Raw genomic sequence first — 24,237 nt, forward strand, 5'->3', positions numbered from 1 at the left:
TACGTTGTCCGTCCGTGACGTTATGGGGGAAATGAGATTAACTCAGCTGCTTATGAAGCTAGTCTATCGATTTATCTGGTCAACATTCCCATTATTATGGGGAATACTCGAGTACATACCATCCACAGCAGTCAGACTGCTTTGAAGCAGCTTTTTTTTTACTGATTTTCACATAAATTGTGTTTTAGGTAAAATTTTCAATGTTTTTCTGGCTTTTTCTTCATGATTAGACCACAAGAGCTTTTACATTTTGAAGATGGTGAGGTGGTAATAACCACCCTATAAATTTGAGGTGGGTCTCAAGCCCTTTCTTTAATAGACCCAGGGGGATGTGAATTAGACAAACAACTCTATGAGAAAATTTCCTCTTGATCCTCTTCCCTTATTGGTTCCTTTTTTACCCACTTCCCATCGGCTAAAATATTCAATTTTCGGTAATTTCAAATGGCATTGCTTATAAAAGTACAGGTTTTGTGATACAATTTTATTCAAAAAAATGCAAGTACATGTATAGAAATAAAAATAAATTGAAATTTAAGTGCAGGAATATTGCACAAGGCAACAATTTTTCATTCCATAGATCCAGGGATTTATGGATAGCAGAACAGAAAAAATAAATTTCAACAAATTAAATTTTGGGTGCATTCCCTCAAAGTGCTTACTATTAAGACCTGAAACAAACCCTATTTTATTGTTAAATTAAATATGATGTGAGGGGGGGGGGTGTATTGTTTTCTTCATGTGCCTCACCCCTTAGGCGCCTTTTCCTGCATTGTCCTAACCCTGTGGGGCTTACCTGTGCCCAACTTAACTTGTCCTGTCTTAAAGTGTAGACAAACACACTAAAAACTACCCTCCCTTTATAATTTCCAATTGATATAAAAAGGGGGTGGGGGTTCAGTGATTAACAAGATACTTCAAGAGAATGCTCCGAATTCCTCTGCATTTGTTGGTATATAAATCATATAACATTCCACTATCCTTTTCTCCCTGGGTTTAAAGTATCGTTCAGTATGAATCAATCATTTATTATAACAAAGAAAAGCAAAGAAAGTACATAGATTATCAAAAAAGAAGATTACTTTTATTAACTTTTCCTTCAAGATATAACATTGGTAAAAAAATTATTGCGAAAAAACCAGCCAAATTATTCCGAGTCACTATCAGAATAGCATCCTAAACCGGGAAGAACCCCATTAGTCATTGTTGTTGTAAGGGATACTTGTTTCGCGGATTCCTCCTTCACACTTTCCCGAATTTCATCTGCAATTTGTCGCGCGTTTTCTGCATTTTTTTCGTTTAAATTTTGGAATTTGTCCACCCCTGGTGGAATCTCAGCTCTGACAATGTTGGACTTTGGGGAGGTGTTGTCGACAAATTGATTTCGTTGCTCTTGCGACACAATTGACGACAACTTGGATGCTAGTTGCGACATTGCACTTGGTAGGGAGGGTACTGTGCTCTCTGTAAATGATGTATTGGTTGATTCTGATGGTTTGTTTTCCTCGGCGGTTGTGTATTTTTTACTGTAATAGTTGAAATAGAAATCGTAGTACTTCTTGTAAGCATCCGCTTCGGTAGAAATTATCTCTGAAAAAAAAAACAATTCTAATGCTCTTAATTTTTATAAAACAAGGATGACAACATCCATAAAAGCGAAGCTCTGATATGGAAGGACAAACGAACATTAACATTTGTAGATTGTAAGAACTGAATTAGCAGAATATTAATGCATCAGTACAAACAATATTGTAAGTAAATTTGTTGCAAAACTGCATAAATAGATAATACTGTTTAAGGACATACTTACATTTTTGGGACTTGTTTATAGATATACTTTGCGTATAACATTTGTACCTTGTTGTAATAGGAATCAGTTTTTAAAAAATCAGAAGAATCGGATAATTTTAACATACAAAAATTTGTTGTCAAAAAAGTTGAAAATCGACATGTTTCAAATGGACGTACGGACATTCTGGTATTGATTATAGAGTTGCTTGCTACGCTTTCTAAATTATACCTAACTACTACAGGAATCATCATGCAAAGTTTGGAATCGATAGGACAATTCTAACCTGTTTAAATTAACGAAAAGGCTAACTCTCTGTGACCGACCCTAATTATAGAAAAGCTTCGCTTTTAAAAATGTATTAAAGTAAAATAATCTTAAGATGAAAACACGGGATTAATTCTTATTAGCGACAATTTAAAATTCAAAATTAAAACATTTGTCATCTACTGTGTAATTTACTGTAAAACTTTATTCAATACTTTTTCTCTTGGGAGGGCGGTGGTACCCTCCCCTAAAGTAGTCCCAAGACCTTTGAGAATCTACCCTGTAAAGGAGAACAATATCAGTTCAGCGGTTAGCAAGATCCTTCGGTACAGACAGACAGAGATCCTGTTACTTTTATATAAGGATTAATCAATAAAATATGGAGAACAAACCTTCTTCATCTTCAATGTCATCCATATCAACATTATTTTCCTCCATATCCTGGCTGTTATCCTCTTCATCTTTATTATTATTATTTGTGGTGGGAGGAGGCATTAGCTCTACGTAGCCCTGGTCTCTGTAGTTACAAGCTTCATCCTTGTTCACAACCTAAATATTTGTTTTTATTTTTTATAGTTGTGTCTACCTGTAAAATATTTGTCAGGGATCTTAAAGGATAAAGAAAATTCCACCTTCTTAATATTATATTATTTCTGAATCTGGAATCAAGCTTGATTATTATTTTATTAAAATGTACCCTAGTTTTAAAGCTAACAATTTGATATCAACTGCGTACATGGATACAAGTTTCCTTTTTCACCTTTTTTTAATCTACTTTTTGTAATTTCTAACTTTCAAAACCTTAGATACTCTTTTTCTTTTAAATATTTCAAATAGCTTTTATTACATTAAACGTTAAAGGTCTGATTTCCATTAGTTTAGAAGGAGGATTATTCAGTATTTCCATAACACAAAGTGTTTGGCATTCTTAGAAACTTCTCTTAGGCTAAAAAATCATGTATAGAACTTTTAAGGGTTTTCGGTATATTTTCGCTCCCTTTTTTCTAATAAAAAATAGCTTTCTCAAGAAGATGTTGTTCAATGTTCATTTAGGGACAAGAGACCAGGATTCTGACAAACAATTCTAAGTGAAAATTTCCTAACATCCATCCCCCCCTTTACCCAATTCCCTTTATTACAGCACAAAACAATTTTTACGCCAACATTATACCACAAAAAACTAAATTTTCCTCAATTTTGAATAAAATTAATTACTGAATCACAGCTCTTGTGTTCATCCTGTTAAGATCTATTTTCTCTTAACAGAGAAGCTTAGCTCCTATAACCTTACCTCTAGACAAGGATGCTCAACCAAGGCATGTCCTCTGAGATTATACCTCAGTGATCGCTTCATATCCAGCTCTGTGTATTTGTTTATCCTTGTTGAATCTTTCCCCTCTCCATCATCTGAAAGCATATGATAACCGGATATCCGGCGCCAAAAATCAGCCGGATATCATATTACCGGATAGTTTTTATATCCGGTATCCAGCCGAATATTGAAAATGACCGGATATCCGGCCCAACCCTAGTTTCCTGTTCCTGTTTTATTATTTCATTTCAATATTCTGATGAAAATTAGAAACAATTTTATGAGCAAAATATTATCGTTAAATATCACCAAATGTTTTGTTAAGTTCGATTTAAAAACAATTATAATCAAATGAAGAGTTTTATTTTCCAACCAAGTTGAATATTTATCCTCCCCTACCAAATCCATTTTTTTTCCTTTTGTATGTAGTAAAAATAGGTGAATCTGAATAGATTAGGTATATCTTAATTTTGAATTTCTTTAAAATATCCCAAAGGGAGGAGAAAAAAGGAATATAAAGGAATATTTACACACCCAAGATCAAATGATATGTAAAGCACATCACACTATTTTTGTGTTAACAAATTAACAGGGGTGTATATTCCGCACAAGATTCTTTTTTTCCCCCTGCTGCATATTTTTTATTTTTTTCCCCTCCTAGTTTTTTCCAGCAAGGAAGGAAATAAAAAAGAAAAATATTTTCAAAACTAGTCTTTATTCTATTCATTTTATCCCCCCTCCCACATATTCTTTTCGTTTTTTTCATCAAAAAGGTGAGAAAAATGCTTTCAGTTATCTCAAAGGGTTAGTTCTATGAAGTGTATTTAAAGAGTTAAGGTACTTAGAGTAGTGAACTTTTATATGTCTTAGTAGAATATATTAGGCATTGGATAAATATGATTATATTTTGAAGAATTTTTACCATTGACCAGACCAAACTTTTTTTATTTGACAATATCGAAAAAAGTTAAAGAGATTTGCCACATAAATTACATAAGAATGGTCAATTTTTTTTTCAAATATGTATAGCCAAAACACCAATTTTAGATTATCTTTTTCCACATATTTCACAAGAGTTATAAAAAAATTGAACAGGGGTTCCCCTTGGGACAAGTTACTTAAAAAACATAAAAAATAACGTCCGGTTCACTATAGGACAGGTTTTCTATAGATTCTTTTTAAAAAAAATAAAGAAAACCGTCCGGTTTACTTACAATATACACATTATCTCACGCGGAAATACCAACTAACCATACAACATATATATAATATATATAAAAAGACCATTCTCATGTAATTTATGTTGCAAATCACTAACTCTTTAGATATTGTCAAATAAAAAAAGTTTGGTCAGGTCAATGTTAAAATTCTTTATCACAATCATATCTATCAAATGCCTAATATATTCTACCTACTAAGACATATAAAAAGATCACTACTCTAAGTACCATACTGAATATTTTATTGGTCATTCTTTGTTGTTATGTGTATTTTGTTGTATAAAAAGTTTAAAGTTCTATTAACTAGTAAATGCTATCTAAAGTTGTATTTATGACAAAAAAGTTTTTGCCATATATAACACGCAACGAAGTTGAAAATAAAAAACTCATTTTTTAAGGAAAATCCCTGGTAAAATCTCTTAATTTTAATCAATAACTTTATATTATGCACTACTACGTTATTAAAAATAGAAAAAACTTACAGTTCACTATTTTTTTTTTAAATGCACTTCGTGAAACTATCCCTTTTACATTTTTCCCCCCCAACCACATATTTTTTATTTCCCACCCCCCTCAGCAGGGTCAAATTTGAAAATATACACCCCTGCAAATTAACTATCATCCCTTTTGTTAAATTATAATATAAAACATTAAATCAGGCTTAAAATAAGTAATTACCATGATTTTGGTGCTGTCTTTGCCTGTTAGAAATAGTTTCAGTTCTGAGATAAATAATAATGCCTCCGTACCCCATACTTTCATATTCCTGAAAAAAAAAGAGTTCCCTTTAATACTCCTCGAGGCCTCTAGGGACACTTGAGGTAATGGAGGGGTGGTAGAAGTTGACCCTTCCCTTTCTCAGTTTTAAAAAGTAAAAGGTTTTTTTTTAGGGGGAGGCTTTATTTTTACTATTGGCAGGCAATTCCTCTTGTGCTGGTGGAGATACAGTGCAGTGTAACAAATAGTTAAAAACCTTCCCTGGGCCTAACAGAAGCTATACTGTAAATAAGAACCATATCGTTTCAGCGGTTAGTGAGATCCTTCGCTACAGACAAAAATTGACTACTTTATATAATAGGATAAATAAACTGTTAATTAAGATTGTCTTGAAATAAAAAATTTGTCTTTGCTAAAAATTTTCTGGGTCAAGCAGGGTTTAAAGACCATTGAGTTTGCATTGATTTCCCATTGTCCTGGACCAATAATTCAGTGTCCCTGTTTCTCAGTAAGTTTTGTTAGAAAGATCCAGATTCTTTTAATGGACTACCTGTAACTGGTGCTCGTCAAGTTGTAGGTCTGGAGCAGTATATCCCAGGACATCCTGGCTGACTCCAGGTTCCATGAGCGGCGCCACCAGCTTCCAGAGTTTGGTGGTGTCAGGTACACAGTCAAGCTTAAGGGTGGAGTTTGCATGGGGCAGCTTCAACTCAACGTCCCATTTCAAAACCTGGATGATGATATATAAAAAATAGTTTTCATGAACACTGATGCCTTTTTTAAATATAAAAAAGATTTCTGTCCTTTTTTTGTAAACAGATACAAACCTTAAACATGTAGAAATTATATTGCCCTCTAAAATCACCCCAATATTAATAAATACTAACAATTCTTTTAGCCCTATTATAGCTAAACAGACACACATTTTGGGGACCATCATTTCAGAAGTCCCCAAAAAACATATTTATAAACGACGAGAAAGCATTGATTTTTTTTGAATTGGTGGAAGAAGTTAACACTAGATGCCATTTTTTTCAAAAGGCATAAAAAGAAATTGATAAAACAGTTTCATCCAATAATCTAAAAAAGATTTTTAAGGAAAGTATAAAACAAGGGCAACAGACGATTGGGTTTTTAAAAAAAATAAGATAGAAAATTATCATGTTTGAAATAAACATCTGGACTTAATGATAATGATAGTAGAGTGGCAGGAGTGTATATTTTCAAATTTGACCCGGCTGAGGGGGGAGGGGGGTTTTAGAAAATATGTGGTTGGGGGGAAAAAATGTAAAAAAAAAAAAGAGTTCTAAAAATATTTTTCCATTTTATCCCCTTCCTTGCTAGAAAAAACTAGGAGGGGAAAAAAAAAATGTTAGCCGGGGAAAACAATAAATCTTGTGTAGAATATACACCCCTGTAGAGTGGTAAACTCTCTAAATTGAATTTGATTCTGTTATTCCTTTAATTAACTTTTAGAGCTAACCATTACAGACGTATACAAGTACGGGCCTTAAAAGAAGAAAAGCAAGTATTTTATTTTTAAGAATATTCTTTAATTTGAAAAGGATTCCTAGTCTTACCTTCTCTTTAGGTTGAAAACAAGACTTGTTGAGCTTCCTACGAACAAAATGTGGCGGCAAAAACTTTAAATGTACACCTCGCCTGAAAAAAATATCATAGTTTTGCTGTGATTTTAAAAAAGATTCTATCATATAATGTTTCCTCATAAAAAGAAAAAATATACAATTATTATTAGAGAAGTAAAAAAATCCTTTTAACTTATAAGCAAAGCACAATGCCCAAAATAGGTTTTTAAACAAATTTCCAATTAGCCCTAGATTTTTAAAAATTGTTTTCTTTTTTTTTCTTACGGGAGGAAGGAGACAATGGGCTGTTTATTACATTAGTCTCAAAATGTGTAAAAAGTTTTTTTTATTCGTTAGCTTATTAACTTTTATTGAATTTTGGTTGGTTGGTTCCTTAAGTTAAATGACCAAACGTTTCAACCTCTCTATTTGTAATCAACAGAATAGGTAATTTTGTGTATTATCATTGCGGATGTACATTTATCGGCGATTGTCTTATCTCTTTAGATCCCTGGGTAACCTTAACTTAAAATCTAACCTTGCTGCTTCATATTCTAATTTTCTCCGTTTGAATGGCATTTTTGGGGCCATAATACCATCTACATGTTGATTTGTTGACCTTTTCAGTTTATCTCTCTGACATCTAAAATAAACAAATCATTGAATTTTATTACAACGTATTATAGACAGTTTTCCGCGGATATTAGAATGAAAATAATAGAATTAATTTAAGCTTTGTTGGCGATGATGGAGCGAAGGCATAGGACAACAAAAGCAAGTTATAAATAAACTCTTTAATTTGATACGATACACGACTTTCAGAACCTGTTCAAATTCAGCGCCAATCAATCAGAATCTGAGCAATACTGTACTACTGTTAACTACTGTTCTACTCAATTCAACTCTTAAAACATGTTTAACAAAGGAGTCTTTTTAGGAAAAAGGTTGCTACGCTTGTTAAATTGAATGCATCTGTTTCAAGAATCATGGCGCAAAGTTTGAAGCCTATAGAACGATTCTTACATGCTACAGGCGGAAAAACCCTAAATGTAGGATGAAAAGCATTGTTGTTTGAGGACATTTGACTATTAGTCCTCAAAGTTTTATAATTATGTTATGTTATTCGTCGGCTTAACAACTTTGGGGACTTCATTGAATTTCGATTTGTTGGTTCATTACGTGGAGTGCCCAAACGTTTTAACCACTAATTGTTATCTACAGTTGGGGTAATTTTGTGTATAATCACTGGGGATGTAAAATGTACATAAAGGGGGGGGGGGGTTCATACAACCATCTCGTAATTAGTAAGCAAATGGCACTTAGAATTCGAATTTCGATCTGAACTTTTGCATGAGTAATCCTTGGTAGGTCTATTTTCCCTAAATTAAACAAAAAGTTGGAAAAGTAACGGCTGGCGGCTCAGCCGTTTAGCCGTTTTTTGCCTATTTTCAGGGTAAATCCATGATCAATTACGTAGGAATCATCTTTTAAACATATTTTTGGTTTAATTCATGTTAAATGATAGCAATAACCATTTTTAAAACTTCTAGTACCAACAGAGCTACCGTCTAGAACCGTTTGATAGTGTTTTGGAGTGGCAAAGAGTATTATGTGGAGATAGGTTTCGTGACTAATTTCCACTATATAAATACAAAAAAATGGCAAAACGGCTGAGCCGCCAGCCGTTACTTTCAACTTTTTGTTCGATTTAGGGAAAATAGATCTACCAAGGATTACTCATGCAAAATTTCAGATGGAAATTCGAATTTTAGGTGCCATTTGCTCACTTATTACGAGATGGTTGCATTAACCCCCCCCCCCCCCTTTATATTACACATTGTAATATCCCTTTATATTCCTGATTGTTGTTAACTTGTTATATAATAATCTTACTTGTCCAAAGTAGCGGAGACAGATTCGAGAATTTTAAAATCTTGAACCAAATCGAGTTCTGTAAACTTTTTTAATGGCACATATTTTATCTTTTTTCGCATTCCATCACATCCTAAATAAAAAGTTTTATCAATTTTAACCGCCTGGACCGATATGGTTTTCCTATATAGTGAAGCTTCTCAGATCCTCACAAAAAACATTTTTTATTTTCTAACAATTTCTTTTAATACCTAACAAATTGGAAATTTTTTAAAAAAATATGAATGTTTTATATGTGAATTAATATATTTTAATAGCATTGCGAGCAGTATATAAATATATAGTATATACTGGGAAATTCCAAGCAAAAATTCAGCCATCTATCTTTAAAAGAAGCCGAGAAAATTACATTTCCCCTGTATCATTAGGGATGAAATGGCTAAGTGAATTATAGAGTAGCCATGCTACTAAAAATTCTCCTGCCTGATATTTGTTTATGTTGCTGTACACAAGGCAAGGAACAGGACCTGGTATCACATCTAGGACATCTGCAATATATCAAAAGTTTAGTTTGATTAAATATTTGGCGCTTCACACCCTCTTCCAAATTGAACTAAACTAAAAGAAACATGCTATCAAGATAACATTAACCAAGGATGACACCATCCATAAGTAGCGAAGCTAAAAAATTATGGATGGATAATGATATCGGAAATAAAGTGTCATAAAAAATAAACATTAAAATTAATCACGAAACCTTTAAATCCCTGAATTTTTTTCAGTCGTATATCTTGAATAGAAGTCTAGAATATCATGAAAACTCGAAAATCTAGGAATCGATCTAGCACCCCACGCAATTGACGAATATTAGTAAAATTTGGTGAAAATGTGAACTTATTTAAACCCTAAAAATTTCAGGCGTCTATCTTAAAAAGGAGCCGAGAAAAAACGTTTCAGACGGACATTTCAAATTATGGAGTAGGTACCTTCGCTACTAAAAAAAAATAATATATCGTTGACATAAACATGAAAGTTCAATTGAAATACGTAAAAAATCTTAAATCATCGCTATTTCTAATGTTTTATCAATTTATTTATTTTCGCTAAGTGAAATCAACAAAATTAATGATCGTGCACTGTGTTTCAAGTGTTCCAATTAAGAGCTTGGAGATCACAGGGGTGTTATATCTTCTACACAAGATTCCTCGGCGGCTAAAATATTAATCCCCAACTCCCTTGTTTTTCCCAAAATTAGGAGGAAAAGATGAAGTACTCTTCATTTTTCCCCCATATCTTTTTAGTTTTTTTTCCCTTAAGAGGGGAATTTTTTTAACCCCCCCCCCCCCCTTTGGCAGGTGATTCAATTAAGAATATACATCCCTGTAATATTACGCTACCTGTATTTACCATCGCAGCCGCATAAGTCACAAACCAGTAACTCTCCCATTGTGAAAAAAATGTATCTGTAAAAAATGCAATATATTAAAAAATGTCAGGTACCCGTGTAATTACATAATGATATTTCATTATGCCGTATATTTCAACAATTAATAACAAAATAATGAAAATTTTCACAGCTCCATTAAAAAAATATTTGACAAAATTCAAATTTCAAAAATTCTTTCTTCTTTTTAAATTTCTATTTTCATTTTTAGCGATCTTTCTCTTGGCGGCCCGTTCCGGATATTCAATTAGTTGATGTTTCAACTTCTCCTTTCTCTCGTCTCTGTTGCGCAGTGCGGCCAGTTGGACCTCCATCAGTGCCTTGTTGAACACTTCATCCTCAGGAAACTTGGACTTGATGAGGTCCATCACCTCCTGCGCGTGAGGTTTGATCTCTTTTCTTGTGTGCCTGGAGGCCTCGCGATACAATGGGGTTAATATTATCCCAAGTATTCCCTAAATGGAGAATAGTTAGTTAACGCACTGTATTATAGTATTAGTCAGTGTTCACGGATATTAAAAGATTAAAATGAAAAATTATTATGACTAGTATCAATTTTGTGATTTTTATTTTAATATTCCGCGTCGTAAATTGTCTGTAATACGATACAGGATTTTTCAGTAAAAGGCCACTAGGGGCGTAGCCGCTAAATAATAATCGACTATTACACTAGTCCCCTTAGTTTTATGATAACGTTTTCGTATACGTTGGCTAACAACTTCCAACGGTTCATTCAACCACTGATTGAAATCTAAAGAAGGGCTAGTTTTGTGTATCGTCATTGAGTACATCAATTTATTTGCCATTGTCTTATCCCTTGAGATCCCAGAATCCTACCTGTATGTGTTCCTTGTCAGTTTGCATGACCACCGCAGCAATGTAGTTGAAGACGAGGGTTCTCTTGGTATAATCATATGCCTGATGTGTCAACTCATGGTTGGCATATCTGATGGATTTCTTCACTACATACTCGAAGGACAGTTCCTCCTCTGAAAACAAAATTTACATAAAAAGAGGAGTCATCTCAAACAACTCCCATCTCAGAAAAAAGATGACATGTACGAAAAAAGTAAGGTTAGGCATTTTTTGGGTTGATATATTAAGTTTCTTTCATATAGGGCCAGGGGTGTATATTCTGCACAAGATTTATTTTTTTCCCCGGCTACAATTTTCTTAATTTTTTCTCGCCATGTAGGGGGGAAAATGGAAAAATATTTAAATAACTCTATATTTTATTTATTTTATCCCTCCTACCACACATTTTTTTAGTTTTTTTTTTCACCAAGGAGGGGGGGGGGGGGGTAGAAATGGAAAAAATGTTTTAAGTTTTCTTAATTTTTACATTTTTTTCCCCCTCCAACCACCTTTTTTTAAAATTTTTTCCCCCTCTGAGCTGGGGATCCCATGTAGAATTTACACCCCTAGGGCTAAATGAATATAAAAAGTTAAGGTCTACCATGGTTTTGACAAAAAAATTTAAAATGCATGGGTAACTAGCTAAAATTACAAATCTCCAAATGCTTTGACACAAAAGTATACTTTCCGATGTAAAGAGAACTATCCACGAACAAGAGCAAGTGATTCTAAGCATCTTCCAGCATTGACCCAGTATTTTTTTAGTAAATATACTAGGTTTATGTTTAATATTTACTTTATCGACTAAAAAGTTAGGTTTCACCATGGTTTTATATGAAAAAAACTTTGAAATGTTAAGCATTGTTTGGAGCAATATCATCGAATGTTTTGATGAGTTCAAACTGTTGTTTAAAAGCTTTGACACCAAATAAATTATTAAGATTAAAAATGTATATTTAGAAAAAAAGGGTTGGTAACTTGTAAACAGTTTAAATAATGTACTTTTGCAATTTACAACATTTGATGCTTTTCTGCAGTGTTATTTTATTTTGTCCTTTTAACTCCACAAAGCATTTGATGATATTGCTTTAAAAATTGCTTTACATTTCAAAGTTTTTTTCATATAAAACCATGGTAAAACCTAACTTTTTAGTCGATAAAGCAAATATTTAACATAAACCTAGTATATTAATAAGATGCTTAGAATCACTTGCTCTGGTTCGTGGATAGTCCTCTTTTGCAAAAGGGGTGGTAAATTGTAAATTTTACAGCATTTGATAATGTTTTGCAGTGTCATTTTATTTTACACTTTAAAAATATTTGATGATATTTTGTCAAAAAGTGCTTAAAATTTCAAAGTATTTTTTATGTAAAACCATGGTGGAACTTAATTTTTTAGTTTATTTAACTTAAACAGAAACCTAATCTATTTACAAAAAAATATTTGCGTACATCATCAGTCTGCTGAGTGTCTGTCATCTGAAAAGATTGTACCTGATTGTGCGTCTCCTGGTTTCACCAGCTTGGTAAGTGCCACCAAATTTTTGATAACTTGCACACCCATCTCCGAGGTTACTTCGGTCACAAGAGCCAGCTAAAATACATTGCACTGTAAATTATATTTGTACCCAAGTTTTATAACAACGCGCTTGATTAAAAACTTTGGGTACCCTTTCGACTAATATTACAATATTAATCTTTTTTTTAATAATTTGGTTTCGGGATATTTATTTAGTTTATTGGTAGATTACCGTTTCTTCACAGTTTCACATTGAACCTAATTAAATCAACTGCCGGGCCTAATTTTAGCGTTGTAATCATTGTTGTAAAATGTCTCGGGGGAAAAAGTATTATTTTTTTTTATGCATATTTCCTTATTCATATTGAAATCTAATATTAGTCCTAACCAGGGGACGTGATTCAGCAAATTAATTCAATTTGAAAATGCCGAAATTGTTTTATTCTGCAACTGAAGGGAAGTGCGTAAGAATGGGATAAAAGAAGGAAGTGGGTTGCTAAGAAATTTTCACTTATAATTGTTTGTCAGAATCACTGTGTCCCTTGTTCCTGATTAAAACAGACTATCTAAAAGCCTTACAAAATTCTGTGTTCCCATAATGTTACCTGTTCAAAAGTATCAAGAATCAAAGAACGAAGGATACCAGGAGAGTTAAGCCAGGATTCTAGCGCTAAACCAACCGAATATATAAATATGTAAAAAACAGGTATATGAAGATAGAAATTTTAAAGAATTAACAGCTTTTTGTAACACCCTACAACTATTTATTTGACATTATTTAAATTTCTATTCGTGCAAGGTAGCTTTTAAACCTTTAACGTCAAGATACACCAAATCTATTTCAAGTAAAAATCTTTGATTTTTTAAAAAACAACTTTTTGAGTTCTAAATATATATATTGGCCGTTCCTGGGAATTTGACTGTCTGAGCCAGATAGCTGCCAAACAGCTGGGCGGTGATGAGACGGACAAGGGCGTGTCCATGAAGCAGACAGGTCTTCAGGTTATCCAGGTTAGCACTAATAAAAATATGAAAAAATGATGTTAAAAGCCAGGGATAGTTGTAATAATTACGAAACTATTTCTAGATCTTGAGGGACGAACGGACGTGAAGACAGACAAACAAATAATGTTTCACTTTATACCCCAAAACAAAATAGCTTAAAACTATCAAGATCTTAAGGGACGGACGGACATAAGTCATACTTCTTTGTGTTGTAGATAAATGGATTTATCATTACTTGGATCTTACACCAAATTATCTTGTACTCTAATAAAGTGAAACCTATACAGGGCTAAAATTAACGATCCCTCCAGCCATGCCTTTGTCCCCTCCCCTCCCCTCCTACTGGAAGAGCGAATTGACCAATAAATGACAGGGGAAATAGTTACCTACATTGACCAAAATTTCCCCCAGTCCACGTATAATATATATTCTACACCCATTTCGGGATTAACCTCTGATGAAAATGAGTTTAGACTAAAGGAACAAAATAATTTTTACCTGTTTTTAAAAATAAAGTTTGAAGGGTCATTTCTCACAATCTTCTGAACTAATGTCAAAACCTGAAAATCAAAATTGTTAATTTCATGAAAATTATTATAAAACAAAACAGTTTTGTACCTTCCATTGCAGCGCAGCATCTAATTAACCAATAATCAAGTACCTACTCACTTGAAATGTTATAAAATGCTTAAATATGCGCCATAGACGAATCTAACAGTAAAAAATCAAGCCTGTATCTTTAATAGCAACTGAGAGAATCTGACAGATGGACTACATAAGATCTTTTAATAATTATATAATCAAAAGTAACAGGATGTCTAAATGATCAAAAGTAATATGATGTCTAAGTGATCAAAAGTAACAGGATGTCTAAGAGTTTGTCTGTTTGTACCACCGAAGGATTTTGCTTACCGCTGAACCAATATGGTTCTTCTTGACCTGAAAAGGTTTATAACTAATTTGGGGGAGTGTACCACCACCCTCCTAAGAAAAGTCTTCCCTTAAACATGCCCCCCCCCTCCAAAAATTGTTTCTTTATAAAAAAAATTGAAATTAAGGTGGGGCAAATAGGTATTAAGAAAAGATTCACAAAAAAGCATTAAAATTACCTGGATAACAACATTATCTGAGCTTTTTAGAAATTCCATCAACTTCGACACAATCATCTTTAATTTTGTCTTAATAAACTCCACTTCCAACGCATCGATAAATACAGCCAGCAGCTTGCAGGCAAGCAAGTTTTGTGGCAGGCTATCGGCTGAAAACCAGGTTAGGGTGTTGTCCAACAACATGATAGCTTTCTCTTTCTTAACAGCTTTCAGAAGAGCACCTAGGGTCTTATTTATGGCGGCTCTAGTTGTGTCTGAATCAGTGTTGCTAAGATATGGGGACATTGAGATGAAGAGATACTCAGCACTTTCTTCCAGTGCTGCACCTGAAACAATATTGTTAGGATAAATCTCAGGAATCTAAAGTGATAAGACAATGGCCGATATATCAATTTATATCCCCAATGATAATATGCAAAATTGCCCCATCTGTAGATAACAGTTCGTGGTTGAAACGTTTGGACACTCAAAATTCAATAAAAGTCCCCAAAGTTGCTAAGCAAACCAGTGCAGTGAAATAAGTTATTATAAAACTTTGGGGACTAGTGTAACAAACAGCCCAATGTCCCATCCCTCCCAGGGGAATTCCTCTTGTTGCATTTAATCAGTCAAAAAATAGAGTAGTGTAAATAAATATATAGTTGATATAAATATAATCCTAGATGACTTCATCTTTTAGCTATATTGAAGTTGATAAACCTCATATAAAAGTAACAGTTTGTCTGTGTTTGTGTGAATATATGTATAGCAAAGAAATTCACCAAGCCGCCGCGCTGAACCGATATGGTTGTCCTTTACAATGAAACTTCAATAGGTCCTGGAAAGGTATGTTTTTGGAGAAATTAACCCTTGAAAATAAAATTAACCCGCCAAAAAGGTTTCTTTACAATTAAAATTGTGAGAGGAGGTTTGGTTTCTCTCTTAAATGAGAGTTATTAATAGACAAGATGCTAGTTATAGAGTAGCTGCGCTTTATTTTATATACTTTCTTACCGACTTCCCTGAAGGCCAAGGTAAGGATATCGGTAGCAGCCAAGCGGCCAACCTCAACCTCATAATCCAGTTGTGCCACCAGAAAATCCATAACCTGGTTCATCTTCTCCTTCAGCTCGTAATTTTTCAGATAATTCAAAACAACTGCTCTAAACAGAAACAAGGATGACAACATCCATAAATAACGAAGCACATAAAAAAGATGGATAGAAATAGTCAAACAGACAAAGTAATTTAAAGAGCAAATGTCCAATGGTCATAAAAATGAGAGGCAGAAAATGAAAGAAAAAGGACATAAGAATAGAGGATTAAAAATCACGAAACCTTCATAAAAAACCAACGGAACGACAAACATAATAGTTGTATACTGATTACTGAATGAAATAAAAATCAGCAATCTAATAATATGTATTTCCAGAAAAATAGACCTGCCAACAACTTTAACTTACATAGCATCTGCGCTGATATAAAGATTTTCCGGTGATTTTCCTCAAGGTGTTTAGCGGGCACTGAACCTATCCCCCCTTATTCTTAAATATAAATTTAATTTTCATATAGGGTAGGGGCGAGGAGGGGCTTTTTTTATACCTAACATTGCGGGGCTTCGAAGTGTTTAATATCACTCAAAATAGTAAAAAATACAAAAATCGACCCCATTTACAATTTACATTTACCTCATTTACAATTTATTTGAAAATCAGGGGAAAGGGGCTATGTACTCAACTGGGCACTTTGAAGGAAACCCCCCGACTTTGGTACCTGCAGCTATTTCTAATATGCTCGAGGTTTGATGTGATAGCCAACTCTGCTAGTTTCATCATAAGATTATGCAGGTCCTCGTGGACAATCTTTCTTGACAGAATTGCCTGCACACATACAATAATATTAATAAATAAATAAGGGTAAGAAAATAAATATTCAAAGACTAGATGAACAATCCATTAATTGGTATTAAATCATAACAGGTTAATGCGCAGTTTTTTGTCCGATTGCTTATCTTGATAATAAAGCCATTATTAGAAAAAAAAGACAGCCCATTAAATTAACCAAAGCTAAAATTATGTGTATTTTTTTTAAGTTGTTACACGTATTAATAGATATCAAATGCCATTTAAAAGGTCATTAATTTAAACATATACAATATATCAAAGTGATTTGAAACTACACAAATTAAGTTTAACCATGGTGTAATATGAAAAAAACATTGAAATGTTTTCCATTTTTGGCGCAACATCATCAAATGCTGTAAACTGTTGAAACTACAGCTTAAACTCAACAAAACATTTGACGATATTTCAAAAAATGATTATTTTATATATAAAACCATTGTGTAACTTAATTTTTTTAGTCGATATAACTATATTAAGCATACACCTAGTATTTTCATATAATACTCGCTGCTGAAATGTTCTTAAAATCACTTTCTCTCGTTCGTGCATACTTCAAACTGTTGGGAGTTATTATTAAAGCACTAGATTATAAAGAATAAGGGGGGGGGGGGGGGGAGTTCTGACACATTTGCGTAAACCTAATATATAGGCTTTATCTTTTGACTGAGAGGATAGGTTATTAGGGATAAAATCATTCTTATATGATGAATTTCCCCCAGATTTAAGATTTTTTGGATAGGCCTCCAGGTTCCGGAGCTCCAGGCCTCCAGGTGGTCTCTGTAGAGGTAAAAATGAAAATTTTTTTTTTTTTTAAGAGTTCGATGTCAGCTTATGAGACAAAATATGTATGTTTTTTCTTCATATATGTGAATAACAATAAAAAAGAAGCATATTTTGTTTTATAAGTTAACCTCTAACTCTTCAAAAAAAAATCTTATTTTTAATTTTTACCTGTACAGAGACCACCTGGAGGCCTTGAGCTCCGGAACCTGGAGGCCTATCCAAAAAATCTTAAATCTGGGGGAAATTCATCATATAAGAATGATTTTATCCCTAATAACCTATCTTCTCAGTCCAAAGATAAAGCCTATACACCAGGTTTACGCAAATGTGTCAGAACTTCCCCCCCCCCCCCTTTGTCTTTTTAATAATAATATTCTTTTTATTTATATATGTTCCTGCAGAAGTCCGAAAGCGGTGGCTGCTTTAGTAGGGTCCATCACATCAAAGAGAACATATTCAAACACACTCTTCAGTTCAGCGTCCTGTGTAATTACAGAAATTTTAAATTTCATCACATTGAAAATCGGATCATAAACACCAAAGATATGAAGACAAATGTGAAAAATACAAAAGTAGCCTTAAACCTGCAAAAAAACGGTCCAATTGATGTTTTATAGTTAATTGTGCTCCTTAATAATGGGAATGTTGTCAAAAAAATTTCTGCCTTTTATCTTTAATAGGAGCCGAGAAAATCACGTTTCCCCCAAACTAAGACATACGGACAGACGGGCATTTCAAATTGAAGAGTAGCTTCGCTACTAAAAAACCTTGCTGTTTTATACAATATGATATAAAACAATGTGTTAAATTTTAGAATTTCCTTAAGTTTAGAGAGATTGCCATTTCTAATTAGTGCAGCCAACAACTTGTTGGCCACAACCACAACTTCAAGGTTATCTCCCTAGAGGATAGATAAATACTTTCAATTCATTTTTAATCATCATTTAACCATAGACTAACAAGGACAATTATGGGCTGTTTATTACACTAGTCCTCAAAGTTTTATTAAAACGTTTTCTTATTCGTTGGCTTACCAACTTTGGGGACTTTTATTGAATTTTGATTGGTTAGTTTATTAAGTTGAGTTTCCATAAGTTTTAAAACAATAATTTTATTCTACAGAGGGGTAATTTTGTACATCAGGATAGGGAATAGAAATAATTCTCATCCCTTTAGATCCCTCGATTTAATCATAGATAAACAAGAACAAAGATGACTTTTAGAGCACAGCATTAATAGATTTTTAACTGTGATAGCAGCGCTGAATTCGCACAAATTTTCAATTTAAAAAAAATATTATTTCAAAGTAACTATCTATCCCTGACAATCAGTTCCGCCTCCATATTTCTTCAACAGGATGAAAACTTTGCTGGACAGCTCCAGAATATTGGATTCGGTAATACACTCCAAAGGCATCTTCACCATAAACGACATACACCTAGAAAAAACAGTTTTTTAAATGGATATTTTGACAGGGGAAAAATTGTCGTCAATTTTGGTTGCTTACATGGACATCACTTATTGGTCAGTTAGATAGGAGGAAAAAGAAAAGAGTTAATGAGGTGGATGGACGGCCGTTATTTTAGCCAGCTACAAGATTCACTTTCTTAAAGTGTATATGATAATCTGATGTAAGATCTAATTAATAATAAATCCACTGCTCTTATTTATTGAAAACCTTCATTTTCTTTAATGTAAATTTATAAACTATGATAAGATATGAGATTAACTGAGTAAATAAAAAAGAAAAAAGGTAATTTTTCATAATCTTTGTGCCTTCGGTTTTAGCAGGGGAAATTGTACCGTTAGTTATACTAGTCCCAACACTTTTATAAACCCGTATTCTTATCCATTTTAGTTTGAAAGAACTTTTAGGACTTTTTGATTGGATTTTACTAAAAGTGTTTAATCTTTTTTTATCAGCTACATAAGCCTGTAAAGGGGTTATTTTCTTTATCATTTTTTGGGATGTACATAATTTTATCGTCCATTGTCTTATCCCATAAAATTCATGGGCTTTAGACGCTAGGTTTTTCGGATCTACTGCAGTTCACGGTAAAATATTGCTGGTAACGAATATTGCTGAAAATTTATGAATTTAAAAGGCTGCTAGCTGCCAAACGGCTGAACGTACAGATCATGCCCACACACTGTTTGAAGCGGCATAAGAAGGCCTACAAATAATCTGGAATAGCCATAAATCAATAATGCATAATTATCTCGCAGTGCAGAGAAATGCGCGAAAAAAGCCTATTTTACGCGTTTTTACTTCAGTGAATCTTTCCCTGTGCATCATTTGATCTTGGCTATTCCAGATTATTTGTAGGCCTTCTTATACCGCTTAAAATGGTGTGCGGGTATGATCTGTACGTTCAGCCGTTTGGCAGCTAGCAGCCTTTAAAATTCATAGATTTTCAGCAATATTCGTTACCAGCAATATTTTACCGTGAACTGCAGTAGATCCGGTTTTTCTTCTAAAGGGATGTTATCTTTTATGAACCTCATAATATACATCTTATCAGATGCTATGATGAGGTCAAATAATGCCTTATTTCTAGAGGACTCACCTGAGACTGACTGCAATAATGGACGGGTGTGAAGAACTGGTGTAATCCAGGAGTACGGCAAAGAATGGGTTGATGCGTGTACAGTGCTCGGCGTTATCTGCAATTAGTTGGCCACGCTTGAACAAGAAATACAACAGATTCAACCCAAATTCCTGTAAAGCACAAAAATTTAAAGATTCATCGTTGATAGGGCTAGTCTAGTTCCATGAAACAAATTGCAATTTCCTAGAATTAGTGATAAATATATTTGTTCTATTTCATTATATTTTTGTGAGTACCTACGACTCGATTATCAGCATTTATATCACACGGTTGGTTTTTTATTAAATGAATAAGTTGGGGTACAATGTTTGGCACTTTCGATATAAGTAAATGATAATAAAAAAACCCATAGAATGCGATAATAACTTCAGAAAAATCGAAGAAAATAGTTTTCATACTTAATTAACGTTTTTAAGTTTTTCTTCAAAAAGTTTAGATAAGATGCCTTTAAAAGTCGTCTATGATTTTGTCAGGGATAAAAATGTAACTTTAAAATAAGAATTACAACATATTTTTTCAATTAGTACAAAGTAAAATTTTGAACATTTTATTGATCAGTATATTTTTTAAAATGTGAAGTAGAAACCTGAATATTTTATCATGAAAATTGTGTTATGATTTGATTGTCTGCTAGATTACAAGAAAAAAGATACTGACAGTACTTGTTGGTTCTTTTAAAAAAAATAGGTAGATTACTTTCAGAACCCCTCTTTTTGCAACGTTATTTCAATAGAACAGAGCCGTAGTCTTAGTGTACTCAATATCTAGACAGCCAACCATTGTTTTAGAATTGTTCAATTTTTTTAACTTCTGATAAAAACAGAATTAATGGTATTTTTGTAAATATTATACCTCCAAGAAATGGCTAATGCTATACTTCCCAATCATATGTTGTGTGATATTTAAGAGGAATTATTTTGATATAATGTCATTAAAATATTCGTTGAAAAAAGTGCTATTCTAGCTTATACTTTACATTTTAATGTGTATGATAATTCAAATAAAAGATAATGAAGATTTATATTATATTTAATTGTTATAATTATAAAGAAAAACCTGGAAACAGTAAAAAACTGACTTTATTTTATTGACGTAGGGAAAATTTTGTCAAATATTTGAATAAAAAAACAATATAAAACAAAATAAATCATTTTTAATATAGTCACAAAAAGGCTTAATGAGTTTAGGAAATATTTCATTCACTAATCATGTTATTTAAACTCTTTTACACAGAATACAGTGTAAAAAGATGTTCTCGTTTTAATTTTAAGTAATTTCAAATGCATTTTAATACCTTTTAATGATTTATTTTTTGAAACATCTTTTTATAAAATGTTATTAATTTTTGAAGTTATATGTTAAAATGTTTTTAAATTTTGTTAACATTTTGTTATAATGTAGAAAATTGGTAATTCTAAACATTCAAAAAATGATTTTATTAAATTTTCATCACTTAAATTGCATGTTTGATGAAATTTTCAACTGATAATTCAAGAAAAATCGTTTAAGTTTTATCATATTTTACTTTGAAATGTTAAAAAAATATAATTATTGTCAAAAATGTGGAAGTTATACTTTCCTCAAAAAAAGACCTAAAACATGCAAATTAACACGTGTAATGAGATTTTTTTTCTTTCAGGTTTAATTTTAAGTAATTATTGATATTTTTTGTAAAAAGGATTTTATATAAAAAGTTTTAAAAATCGAGTTATGTAGTGGTTCTAAAAAAGGTTGCGAATTTATGCAATTTTCTTGCAAAAAAATTTTTCTAGGATTTTAAAAATAGCAAAGGGTGTTATTAGACGTACTTACAGATACAATTGCTAAGTCATTTTGGCCAAACACTAAAATAAAGTTTTCACATCTGAGGGTCCAACCGTGATTAGATTATAAATATTAAAATAATTATAAGTTACAGTACGACCTCCCCGAGTCCCCATGTAGCCATCTAAAATCGAAAGCATTGCTAGAAATTTAAAGTCATGTGAATCGTCATAATGGATATAGGATAATTATACATGGATATGATGACAGAGGGAAAATTATCGTCAATTTAGGTTGCTAACTTGAACATCATTTATTGGTCAGTTCGTTCATTCACTAAATGAGAGGGGATATTGTAGAAGGGGTAGTTTGGGTGATTTGGTTACTTTAGCTCGATGTGAGTTTCACTTTATTAGAGTACATCAAAATCTGGTGCAACATCCAAATAATAATAATATATCGATTATCGTGATACCTGAAGGACGTGTTTGGAAGAAGCAGCTGTATTCTTGGCCAAGTTGCCGCCGCGTCTTGGCTCTGGCACCAGTATAAAGGTCGTAGACTCTATCTGCTTTGGCTTTTGCTTCAATTTGTTTATATCTGTGAAAAAACAGTCATATTAAAAGACGCTATTTTATTATTAGTGTCCATTCGTATGTCCACAATGGTTAGCTCTTTTCGTTAATTTCAGGGATAAGGGATAGGAAACCTGGCCATTAATTAGGTCCCGGCCTAGATTCTAAGGGATATTGCAACTTTTACCGATTCCTAATTAAATGTCGTCACTGGCGGTCGCTCCCAAGTAGCTATCGCTCTAAACCAATATGCATCGGCCTGTTTTGTATCAACCAATCACAAATTTGCGGATGAGAATATAATAAAACGCGGCAATGAAACAAATTTATCTTGTCTGCTTCTAAATAAAAATAGGAAATAATAAGAAAAGGTGTTCGATCACATCAACTTAATTATCAAATCTGCCAAGAGTTTTACATTAAAAAAATACCATATATAAAAAAAATAGAGTGATTATTTTTGGAAAGTAGGTAGCTACGAATTATCCATTTGGTAATTTATAAAATAAAATGTTGTATTTTAAATTTTAAAACTTTATACGGAATTGATTGAAACGTCTCAGTACTATTATATGATAAAAAGTACAAAAATATTATTCATGGAACAAGAAAAATGTTACCCAAATGCTAATTTACTTGTACTAAATTTATTTATTTATTTAGAATTTCAATAAGCAATGATAAGATAATATTTTCAAATAAAATTTTTACTCTTTAATAAAAATACAAACAAAATTTGTCTGAGGCAAACCCAATGATAGCTTTCGGAAAAATTCAAATTACTAGAGTAAAAGATAAAAAATTTTGGAAGACAAAAAAAACATCATAACGTGATTTTAAAAAAGCTATTAACATATTCGTTTATAAAAAGTTCTAATTTTACTTTAGCCTAGCTACCTGAACTTTATTCTATTCTTTATCTACACACACACACACACAGCTATTTCATTAGTGTTGATAACGAACTAATGCACCTTCCCATAACTGTTTTTTAGGCCTAGGCTTGATATAGGCCTGAAATAATATTTTCCTACGTTTCCTATCCCTCATTCCTGGTTAATTTACATAATACATATGTTATAATTGTCCTATGTTTTCAAACTTTGCATGATAATTTTAAGAACAATTCTATGAGAACTTTCATTACCTCCTGGGGCAAAGCCCATAGGGGCCAGGGGCGAAGCCACTACTAATGATAAATACCTGTATTTTCACTGACTAAATTCAGGTTATCTGTAAGAAGAGCGTAAATAAACAGGACTGTCATCATTGGATCTAAACTTGGATTATCTAGAACTCCCATCGCTATGTGCCTCAAAATTTCCTACAACAATTTTCAGTAATAGAAGATTTAACCAAATCCTAATAGTGTAAAGTAGCAAGGTTTTTTTTTGTCTAGAGCTTAAGATTTTTAAAAGGCATAAAATAAATCAAAATATGTACTAACACACTGTTTGAAAGGCCATCAAAAATGATTTCTTGTTTTAGATTAACAAGAAGAACCATCAACTGACTATCAAAGGCCTCGAAAAAATCAAAGAAACAATAAATGGATAATATATATTATTCAGTCAAGAAACATTTACAAAGACTACCTAACAAAGCCAATATGCAAATATAAGACACACCAAACCTATATATCAGGATGGAAATTTTTCCTCGTTTTTGTCTATTGGATGTATAAACTGGTGTATTATGGAGATCTCAAATATGTTACTGCTTTCAGGACAAGCTTGTTAGAATTAATTTTGTCTTAATTATATTTTAAAGTTAGTATGTTTTTCAACCTATTTTTAAAAAAATTTACACTATTCTAAGACATGAAGATATATTTCGATTTTAGCAATCATTTTCAATTCATTTTGTCTCTTGTAGAAGTGAATCAAGCAATATTAGCTTGGTCGTTTAATTATAAAAATATAATCAAC

General features: G+C 32.5%; 2 protein-coding genes across 4 annotated transcripts in view; both read right to left on the reverse strand.

Annotated features, from left to right (window-relative positions):
- Positions 1-469: 469 nt before the first annotated feature.
- On the reverse strand, positions 470-24,216 carry LOC145322671 (uncharacterized). Of its 3 annotated transcripts, none has more exons than XR_013880781.1 (12): positions 24,175-24,216; positions 10,161-10,225; positions 9,247-9,311; positions 8,785-8,896; positions 7,430-7,534; positions 6,886-6,967; positions 5,856-6,035; positions 5,267-5,354; positions 3,348-3,463; positions 2,449-2,605; positions 917-1,590; positions 470-648 (listed from the first exon to the last, which is right to left on the reverse strand). XR_013880781.1 is itself a non-coding variant. In XM_080164866.1 (11 exons), exons 2-11 carry the CDS (start codon positions 10,208-10,210, stop codon positions 1,148-1,150), a joined length of 1,398 nt encoding a protein of 465 aa, XP_080020992.1. In that variant the 5' UTR covers positions 10,211-10,225; positions 24,175-24,216; the 3' UTR covers positions 470-1,147. The 3 variants fall into 3 exon arrangements, 1 of the variants encoding a protein (XP_080020992.1); XR_013880782.1 differs by having other exon boundaries at positions 470-671; XM_080164866.1 differs by having other exon boundaries at positions 470-1,590.
- The window catches only part of LOC145322667 (small subunit processome component 20 homolog), a 58,174-nt gene continuing 44,162 nt past the window's right edge, over positions 10,226-24,237 (reverse strand). The window contains exons 32-46 of the mRNA XM_080164861.1: positions 23,513-23,633; positions 22,210-22,334; positions 19,929-20,080; positions 18,679-18,799; positions 18,180-18,259; positions 17,756-17,841; positions 16,448-16,553; positions 15,689-15,837; positions 14,696-15,021; positions 14,085-14,146; positions 13,490-13,599; positions 13,187-13,251; positions 12,557-12,656; positions 11,045-11,196; positions 10,226-10,662 (exon numbers count right to left, since the gene is read on the reverse strand). Of these exons, the coding sequence (XP_080020987.1) occupies positions 10,375-10,662; positions 11,045-11,196; positions 12,557-12,656; positions 13,187-13,251; positions 13,490-13,599; positions 14,085-14,146; positions 14,696-15,021; positions 15,689-15,837; positions 16,448-16,553; positions 17,756-17,841; positions 18,180-18,259; positions 18,679-18,799; positions 19,929-20,080; positions 22,210-22,334; positions 23,513-23,633 (2,043 nt within the window). The 3' untranslated portion in view covers positions 10,226-10,374. The remainder of the gene's footprint in view (positions 10,663-11,044; positions 11,197-12,556; positions 12,657-13,186; positions 13,252-13,489; positions 13,600-14,084; positions 14,147-14,695; positions 15,022-15,688; positions 15,838-16,447; positions 16,554-17,755; positions 17,842-18,179; positions 18,260-18,678; positions 18,800-19,928; positions 20,081-22,209; positions 22,335-23,512; positions 23,634-24,237) is intronic.

The sequence above is a fragment of the Acartia tonsa genome, chromosome 6 (genome assembly GCF_053477335.1).
Source record: "Acartia tonsa isolate MP-2025a chromosome 6, ASM5347733v1, whole genome shotgun sequence".
In the NCBI taxonomy this organism is placed as follows: Eukaryota; Metazoa; Arthropoda; class Copepoda; order Calanoida; family Acartiidae; genus Acartia; species Acartia tonsa.